Source organism: Benincasa hispida, chromosome 8, assembly GCF_027475165.1.
Source record: "Benincasa hispida cultivar pf3 chromosome 8, pf3_genome.v1.1, whole genome shotgun sequence".
Classification (NCBI taxonomy): domain Eukaryota; kingdom Viridiplantae; phylum Streptophyta; class Magnoliopsida; order Cucurbitales; family Cucurbitaceae; genus Benincasa; species Benincasa hispida.
In genome coordinates, this window is record NC_143485.1 from 38,166,404 (window position 1) to 38,176,066 (window position 9,663).

The window sequence follows — 9,663 nt, forward strand, 5'->3', positions numbered from 1 at the left end:
CAAACAATGTTATGAAGGTCGCTTCCATCCAATACAACACCCAGATTATTGGCCAGAATTATCATTTACAGAAGTTCGTCCAAATGCGGACTTACTAAGAGAATAGGGTTGGGTAAAAAGTATGTGCATTCATAATGAAATGGATTGGAGAGAGACAAGCCAAAAAGTGCGATGTATAATTTGCAAGAGAGGACATAACAGAAGCACTTGTCCACAACGTACATTAGGTGCTTCATCTTTGGGTCATTAGGTGTATTTTTTTTTTACTTGTATTTTTTATGTAATTGTATATTTTATATGCTTGTATTTTTTATGTACTTATATTTTTCATGTAATTGTATCTTTTATGTACTTATACTTTTTATGTAATTGTAATCATTTTATGTAATTGTAATTTTTATGTAATGAATTTATTTTATGTAATTGTAGACCCGTTCCTAAAGTTTTAATATTGTTGTACATCTTCAATTAAAAAAATATATATACAATTAGTCAATCTATTTTTTTTAAAAAAAAAAAGAAAAACAAATCGTGGACTCGGTCCACGAGTTTTTCTGCGACCGGTCAACCAGTCAATCGACGTGGTGCTGACTGGATTAAACTGTTCTCCTCGTACACGAGTTTGCTACATGGAAATCGTATACCCGTACACGATTTCACTACCCTAATTTTGTCAATAGTTTCAGCAAAAAACTATTTTTAAAAATACTTTCAATCCTACCTTATATTCATCCATATGTATTAAAATAACATTATTTTTTTTTTTTAAAAAAAAAACTCCGTTATCTTAGAATTTGGATGGCAATATCTTTTATTTAGGGTACTTTAGTCTTTTACTAATTCGGATTTCTTAATAAAAAAAACATTGATTTGCCATTTTTCAGAAAAATTAGGCTTGTTGCCATTTATCAAAATCCATTTATAAAATTTATAAAATTTTTCATTTTGGGCCTCCAACTTCGGCTCTCCCTCTTTCAATTTCGTTTGCTTCAGCTCAGTCTTCGTTCTGCTTCAGCTGTTCGGCTTTGTCAGCTTCAGTTCGTCTTCAGTCCTTCGTCTGCCTCTTCAGTTTACGGAATTCGTCCTAGTGGATTGAAAGGTTAGAAATTTTCAAATTCAGAAACGAATTTTTTTTGTTCTGTTTTTTAGATTTTTCTTTTTTCTGTAACGAGAGCCAATTCGTTTCGTTGGTAAGGAGACAATGAAAAATGATTTGAGTTCATTTTCTGCCACGATGTCGAAGCAATTTTGTTTTTGTTTTTGTTTTTTTTTTTTTGGCGATGTTACCAAGCTAAATTATCTTGTTTTTTTCATGGTGAAATTAGGAATTGATCGAATTAGAGATGGCGAGCGCAGTTAATGCTGCAGGAGATCCAATTCCTACATCGGCGGTGCTAATGTCCTCGTCAAAGCACATTGCGAACAAGTGTCGATCGGAGAATGTGGCATACCTACAGTGCAAACAGAAGGATCCCAACCCGGAGAAATGCCTGGAGAAAGGCCATCAAGTCACTCGATGCGTCCTCTCCCTGTAAGCGAAGAACATTTTGTTCTTTTCTTAGCCAAAGTATGGATTCGCATTTCTCGAGAAAATTGGTTTAGTTATCATATGATCGTCTTCTGATATGCTAGCAAATAGGGGGTTAGGAAATATATTGCTTTAGTAATCATATGATCGTCTTCTAGCAAATAGGGGGTTGGGGAATACATTGCTTTAGTAATCATATGATTGTCTTCTGGTCCGCTAGGAAATAGAGGACCAGGAAACTGAAAAGAAAATAAGTGGTATTTCTTAGGTTTGACATAAAATAATTAGTACAGGTTCTGATGATATTTTACGTTTATAATCATGTATCTGACTAAATGATAATGTCCATGGTCGTATGGGGTCACCAATTCATATCTCAGCACCATTAGCTCAGATTCACGGTGGAAATAACGGACAGTGGAGGTCTTCCACATTCAGAAGGCACAGTGGAATTAACGGATTGGCGGTGGAGTTGGGGTGTAAAGTGGATCATCTTCCCATAAATTACGTTGGTTTTTCCTTGATGATAACCACCACTCCCTCGCCTCTTGGGAACGGTTATTTGACAAGTTCAAAGCAAAGATTGCCGAGTGGAAAAGCTCCTTGCTTTCAAGGGGGATGCCTAACCTTGTTACATTTTGTGCTTAATGGGCTTCCATTATATTATTTTTCTCTCCTCAAAACTATGGTGAGCACTATTAATAGTATGGAGAAGTTGGGCATAGATTTTTTTTGGGAGTGGTGGTGATTACAAGGCCCATAGTTATTTGGTTGAGTGGAAAATCACCTCTCTCCCGTTTGCAATGGTGGTTTGGGGATAGTGTCTCTAAACAAAATTCTTGCTCTTCTCTCAAAATGGCTGTGGAGATTCTCAATAGAGAGGAAAGCCCTTTGGAGGAAAGTGGTAAGCAGAATTTATGGTGAAGGGTCTCTAGGATGGATGATCCCTCAGCCAAAAGGTTGCTCCAAAAAAACAACAGCTCATGGTTTGACACCTTTGTTTCGTAAGTTTGTTAAATTCAAAGCGGCGGGTGGGAGATTTGCTTTCAGAAGGATGTGTGGATTGGGGAAACCCTTCATGAAGCTTTTCCAGAAATTTATAGCTTCTCTTAGGAAAGAGGGGCGACAGTGGCAGGTTGTTGGTTGATATTAATGAAACATGGAATTGGGGCATTAGGAGTGGGCATCTTTGATTGAGAGCTCCAAGCTTGGATTGCTTTGGTTGGCAAATTGGATGCTTTTCGCTTGGGGTAAGGTGGACTTCTCTGGTGCTTACTCTACTAGAAACTTCTCTTGAAGTTTGGTAGAAATAGGTTGACTATCGGGCATACTATGACTGATACGATTTGGAATTTTAAAATTCTTAAGAAGGTGAAGGTGTTTTCGTGTTGTGTCTCACAGGAGCTTTAATACTCAAAATGTGATGCAAAAGAAATGTTGACTGCTTTAAGCCTGTTGGTGTGCCTCCTTTCCTTAGAAAGTGGGGAATCCTTGGATCATATTTTTCTGCACTGCTTAGTTGCTTATCAATGCTGGATTTGCCTCTTCAAAGATTTTGGGATTGACATCTACCTCCCTTGCTGCGAGAATGACTGATCGTTTGGAGCCTAAATGGTTGGCCCTTGAAAGGCAAAGACAAGATTCTTAGGAAGTTTGTTGTTGGATCCACTTTATTGGGTGGACTTTTGAAGATAAGTACCCGACTCTTTAGAATTTTGGAATTCCCAAAGGCCCTTTTGTTCTCCTCGCTTTGGAAGGCTGGAATCCCAAAGAAGTATGAAGTTTTTGTATAATATTTTTGGAATGGGAAAATCAACACTTTGGATCACATTTGTTCCCGTGTATTTGGTGTTGCTATGGTGTGTTTTGCGCAGATGAGATTTGAAGGCTCTTGATAATTTATTTTGGAATTTCCAGTTCATGCAATTGATCTAGGATTTGTTTTTGGATTACTTTGGTCTTTCGTATGTTTATAGTAGAGATTGCAGGTCTACGTTTGAGGAGGTCATGTTGTCCCCTCCTTTCAAGGGAAAGGGGGAAGTTCTTTGGCAAGCTTGTGTTCGGTTTGAAAGAAATAGTAAAACTGTTAGGGGGTAGATTGGTCTTGGGATGTTCTGTGGGACACTATTAGATTCTATACTTCTTTATAGGTCATGGCCTCTAAGAACTTTTGTAATTATTAGTTAGGTGTTATTCTTTTGGATTGGGAGCCCTTTATACAGGTTTAGGCCCCTTTTGCATGACCTGTTTTTTGTATGTCCTTGTATATCCTTTTATGTTTCTTAATAAAAGTTCAATTTCTTATTAAAAATGAAAATTAGGAAAAAGATAATTGCAATGGAGACCGATATGGTTTCTGATTTAGGTATTAGTAATATGGATTCAGATCCATTTCTCATGGTCAATATTAATGAAGCCCTCATGGAAGAGTCTTGGTGCGAATTTTTAAGGACTCCTCCTCCTCTTTTGATAGATTTATGGATGTGGTCTTGTCTACTACTTTTTATTAGTGCAAGGATAAGCACCCTTTTAATCTTTTTAGATTGTCTTATTTAGTCTCCAATTGGAAATATTTCTTGTAGTTGCCTATTGGTTTTTGAGGTTTTCCCTTTTTCACTAATCATTGAAATGTTTATTTTATTTTATTTTTTTATTTTTTAAGAAAAAAACCCTCATGGAAGAGTCATATGAAGAAGCACTATGTTTTTTCTTCCATGCAGAAAATATTCCTCATCCACTCGAAAACATTGCCTCCGGTCCATCCTTCTCAAAGTTGTATAATTGACAAAGAATATTTTTTCTAAAATTTTTAGATGATTGTGTAATTGTTGTTTTTGAGACTAATTCAAGGATACCAGACGATGGAAGTCTTGTGGCCTAGTAACAGGTGGACTGAATAGAATAAACTAATTTCTAATAAACTAGCTTGTTTAATGAAGAATGAAGATCATTTCATGGATCACTTGAGGATTATTATTATAATTATTATTTTAACTATCTGCGAGTGTGGAGCGCACTCAAAGGATTTTTGAGAATAAACAACCGGGTTGGTTTGAGTGCTTTGAACAATTCAAGTTTAGCTAGATTGAAAACTTCAAATGGTGTTCCTTGTCAGAATTTATTGATGATTTATCTTTTCAGATGTTCGAATTGGGATGCTTTCATGTTCCTAATTTAGTTGGTACTTTTCTCTTTTTGTCCACTCCCTTTGGAAGTTTGTATAACTGAACATTTTTTTTTAAAAAAATTCATTTGATCAATGAAAGGTTTTGTATGTTGTTAAAAGAAAAAAAAACGTGGATATAAGTGAATGTTATTAGAAATATGCGAGGTTAGATGACAATGATGAATGAACAATTTTAATTCCACAATTTTCGGATGCAAAAGCTTTTGCTTGAACGTCTAAATGCTTGATCGATTATAGTTACTGCACATCTGAATACTGTTTAAGTTGAGAATTTTTGTTCCTGAGGGATTTGTAATTATCTTGATTTTCCATTTTATTGTTCCTAAGATCTACCTTCTAGGAAATGCTTCTGCAGCGTTGGGTATAGGGATATTTCAGTAGTTGAATATATGGCTGTGAAATAGTGAAACTAATATTAGATGGTTAAATGAAGATAATTCTGATTCTGCGTTGTTTTCTTGTTTTCCTATGTTCTTCTTCCTAGACAAATAGTACTGCAGCATGGATTATGGGCATTCTATTGGTTTTGATATCCATGAAGTAGTATTTGCACTACTTTATTTGGAAAATAAGGAATATGACATAAACTGTTATAAAATGAAAATTCAATGATTTTTTTCCAAGATATATTGAATTGCAAGTAATGTTTTTATTTTTATTTTTTTTACAGAAATAACTGCTAAACATTTTTTTTTTGAATTACAAGTTATTTTTCCAACAATTAACATCATACTTTAGATTTTGTGACTGCTGCAGAATAGTTATTAACTATGCATTTGATAGTTTATTAAAAAAAGAAAAAGAAAGAATATTCAGTTTTCTTTAGTTTGTTGATATTCTGAAATATTTGGCTCTATTCTCTACTGTGACTAATCTTTTTTCCTCTGGTTTGTTTGGCTGTGTCACTTTTTAGCTCATGAGACTGCAGTCACTACTCATTACCAGGGGCGGATTTAGTATAGGCCCAGAACTCCCCCTCAACTTCATGCTTTTTATATAATATATATATAAAAAAACTGACATAGTATCAGAACCACTAGCTAGCTTAGTGTTAAATCTACATACTAGCCCCCTCTAAACTCAGGTTCAAATCCCACCCTTTATATTTATGTTTACTAAATTATATGAAGCCCCTCGTTAACAAAATTTCTGAATCCGTTACTGCTCATTGCCATTCTCTATTTTCTTGTCTCTTACAATTATTCCCTGTTCTTGTTCCACTTTTATTTTATCACTTTTTAGCTGAATATTTTATGAGTGATACATCCTTTCATTTCATCTTTTGTATTCTCTCTCATCATACAATCACTTGCCTTTCATCAGTTTCACATTTGACAACTAGTTTAAATAATTATCCTAATTTCTGCCTCGGTTTAGGAGGTTTTGAGGTTTAATGCCCCTTCCGATCTGGTTTGGTAACTAGGTCTTTTTGTAATTATAATCGTGATTTGATTCAGTTGGATTAGAATCCATTTTTGTATGCCTTTGTATATTCCTTTATTTTGCTCAATGAAAGTCTGGTTTCTTAAAAAGAAAAAGAAAATTAATTAACCGGAAGGCTGCTTTTGTTTGCAGGCTTAAAGATCTTCATCAAAGGTGCACAAAAGAGATGGATGCGTATGTCGGTTGCATGTATTACCATACAAATGAGTTCGATTTATGTCGCAAAGAGCAAGAAGCATTTGAGAAAGCTTGTCCCTTGGAATGATCTTCTTCATATATGTAAACTGATTCCAATAAATTTTTCTTGTTTGCAAATGAGCAAGTACTGTTGTTATGGCCTTCCCTCTCTGAGTTTAACATTATTTTCTTCAAACAATGCACTATTTTGTGTATGTTTCGGATCGCGAACCCGATACATTGTTGCAAACAGAAGATAACCAATATTTTTGTCATCCCTTTTTTTTTTTTTATTATTATTATTGTTATGAGCAATCTCTGTCTGTTGCTTCTTAAAGTTTCTCTGTTCAAAATATCTGGTGATTTGCTTCATGAAAATTGATGTAGAAATTTTTGTTCACGTCAACGCATGAAGATCGGTTGATGTAGATAATTTGCAGTGAAGGTTCAACTAACAAATGTATATGATATCTGAGATAGCACTAGATTCAATACTTGGTTTTTATTTCACGTGATCTTGTAAATCATCAGGTTTGTGTGATTCTTTTAGATTGACCTCCTTTTTTTTAGGGGTCTCCTATTGTATTTCTTGTTTTAACATTTTATATTCTTTTGTTTTTCTAATGCATATATTATACAACGTAGAATGGGAACTAAAAGAATTACTTAGATTGTAATACGTCTCAGATGGTTCAAGTTGATTAGGTTACCACAATTATGGACTAATGCAGAATCTGAAATGGGCAATGCAACTGGCATTAAACATGTGTTGGATGGGGAAGGAAAGAAACAAGAATTATACTTACTTTTCTAAGAATGCATTCAATGACTTTTGTCTTTTCTAGGCAGAAATAAACATATTACATAATATCAGTTGAAATAACCAGACTCTTGGATTTTAGATCAGTTATAATCGGAATTGCAATGGACATGGTGAAGGCAAACTAAGAAACATTTAAATTACGTTTAAAACATTATTTTAGTTCCTATTTTTTCTATTTGGTTTATTTTAAGTCTACAAAAGTACAACTAGTATATTTTAAAAATGATCATTTTGATCCCTTCATTTCATTTAGAAGGAACCAAAATGATCACCTTTTAAAAGTACAAATCCAAAAATGAGTATTTTGAAAGCTTGAGATCAAAACGAATCGAAGTTAAAATTATAACACCCAAATTCAATATTTTGAAAGTATAAAAACTTAAATGAACCATCAAAATGAACTTTTGAAAGTAGAAGAGCTTAAAATGAACCAAAGTTAAAAATATATAATCAAAATTTAATTTATTTATCAAAACGTTAACCGTTAAAATGAATAAATCTACCTGGATATTTACTAATTCAAAATCACTACATACACCACAAGTCAAAAGTATATTATGTAAGTTCTTTAACACATTCCACTGGAAGATATCAAGGGGCAAAGAATTCATACCCATAGAATTTTTCTGTTTTACAAATAAAAATAAATCAAGTCTAAGATGTAACAAGCTTAATAACTCAAAACTATATCTTATAATTTATCTCAACACATTTGACCAGAAGAGATCAAGGGGGCAAACAATTCCCGGCCATAGAATTTGATGTGTTTCACAAAAGGATGAAGATGAGCCAAGGGAAAAACTAGCAAATGTGAAACATCAGTCTAAATTGGAGAAGACTAATTGCTAAGCCTCCAAAAACTAAGGACCAAACGAAATTTGGAAGAAGAATAGGTCCAAGCTAAAAGGACGATTTTTTTTTCTCTTCTTTCACTTCATTTTTGCTTCCGTAAACAAAACATGTCGATTGACCCGGGGATCGTATTTTCGGAACTCGAGCTTCTCTGTAATTTTGGTTGGCTTTCTTTTGACATAGAAGAATCCAGTCCCAGCAGCTGATACAAGTCGGATGAACATGGTAGCTTTCTTTTTCTTGTCACCCATTTCCTAACACGCTAAAAAGAGAAAAAAAAAAAAAAAAAGAACTCATCCAGTCATTTAGGATCTTTGTGAATGTAATCAGGATTACTGGAAACCAAGATTATGATAAAATGCTAAAATCAAAGTTGAAATAGAATCAACGGTGGAAGAGAATGTAATAAGAATTACAAACCGAGCCCAAAATACCCAATTAGGCTTCATTATAAACCTATTACATTCTAGCCTCTCAATAAGGCCTTTAGAGTCGAGGGATTGTCTCATCTCTCAAGTGTCTTTCAACAGGTCATTATTTTGAAAGCTAGTTCTTGATATGCTATATTATAGAATTAGCATGAAGAAAATGAGTATAAGAAAATATATTCAAGCAGCTATTTGCAATGAAACCGTGGAAATTCTAAGTTAAATGAAATTATGTGATTTAAACATAGGACTTCTATTCCAATATCATGCTAAATCACCAATCTCTAAACTTTCAAGTTGGTTTAATTTCAACCCTAACTTTCAATGTTGTATCCAATAAGCCTTTGACATATTTAAAAATTTTAAAATTAACTAATTGAGCTGATATAGAATTGAATTTTATATCTAATGAGACCCTAAACTTTCAAAGTTGTATTTAAAAAATTCCTAAATTTAAAAGATGTTTAAATAGTTCTATTAGATTCAAACGAGATCCAAGATAAAAATGAATCTTAACATCTATTATTAAACACTTTTTAAAGTTCAACCGTTTAGAGATTTATTGAACACTTCTATTAAAATTTCATAAACTTATCACTTACAATTTTAAGTTCATGAACCAAATAGTCACAAAAATGATTGTTGAAAGACTAAATTCATAATTTAACCCAATCATTACGAGCAGGAAAACAACAAATAAGCAATCCATTTTTAGCAGTTGAAACAGGAGAAAACCTATTGGAGTGATTTGTTCCAATACTTTCAATAAGAGAAAAAGGCAACATTAAAGAACGAGCTATGAATCAATTTCTAAAGGGTTGACACTGACCGGCGACGGCAAGGCAGAGGCCCAGCGAGAATGATCGGCACAAGGGGCGTAGGGATAGACGGAGGGGATTAGTGGAAGAAATGTGAAGAAGAGGAAGTTCAGCGTGAGGATGACTGATATTTAGGGTTTATTTGTTTTATTTATTTTCCTTGGGGCTTTCAGATTGGGCTTGTAAATGATGAGTAAATAGGCTGTGGGCTGAAAATTTTAGAGGAATTGAAGTATATAGCAAGTTTGTTTTGTTTGGATATTTGGCCAATTGAAATTTATTAAAGAATGATGGCAAATCATCCCTTCTTCGCGTGCAGGATATTAATGATATTTCAAAGATACCCTTAGAGAAGATTTTTAACTACCTATATACGTTGCAACCAAATCTTGTTTTTTTCAAATTTA

At 33.7% G+C, this 9,663-nt stretch overlaps 2 protein-coding genes across 2 annotated transcripts; one reads left to right on the forward strand and one right to left on the reverse strand.

The window, feature by feature from the left end:
- The first annotated feature begins 883 nt into the window (after nucleotides 1–883).
- LOC120082475 (NADH dehydrogenase [ubiquinone] 1 alpha subcomplex subunit 8-B-like) lies at nucleotides 884–6,610 on the forward strand. Its single transcript, XM_039037659.2, has 3 exons — nucleotides 884–1,099; nucleotides 1,326–1,531; nucleotides 6,291–6,610. The coding sequence occupies exons 2-3, from the start codon at nucleotides 1,344–1,346 to the stop codon at nucleotides 6,421–6,423; spliced, it is 321 nt and encodes a 106-aa protein (XP_038893587.1). The 5' UTR covers nucleotides 884–1,099; nucleotides 1,326–1,343; the 3' UTR covers nucleotides 6,424–6,610.
- A 1,130-nt stretch (nucleotides 6,611–7,740) lies between these two features.
- Nucleotides 7,741–9,409, reverse strand: LOC120083220 (uncharacterized). Its single transcript, XM_039038879.2, has 2 exons — nucleotides 9,268–9,409; nucleotides 7,741–8,272 (listed from the first exon to the last, which is right to left on the reverse strand). The coding sequence occupies exon 2, from the start codon at nucleotides 8,259–8,261 to the stop codon at nucleotides 8,088–8,090; it is 174 nt and encodes a 57-aa protein (XP_038894807.1). The 5' UTR covers nucleotides 8,262–8,272; nucleotides 9,268–9,409; the 3' UTR covers nucleotides 7,741–8,087.
- Nucleotides 9,410–9,663: the final 254 nt, after the last annotated feature.

Bases quoted from the DNA above. Each gene is read 5' to 3' on its own strand.
- LOC120083220 (XM_039038879.2), bottom strand. From the start codon at position 8,261: ATGGGTGACAAGAAAAAGAAAGCTACCATGTTCATCCGACTTGTATCA.
- LOC120082475 (XM_039037659.2), top strand. From the start codon at position 1,344: ATGGCGAGCGCAGTTAATGCTGCAGGAGATCCAATTCCTACATCGGCG. The intron at 1,532-6,290 runs GTAAGCGAAGAA...TTTTGTTTGCAG, and splicing joins ACTCGATGCGTCCTCTCCCT to GCTTAAAGATCTTCATCAAA.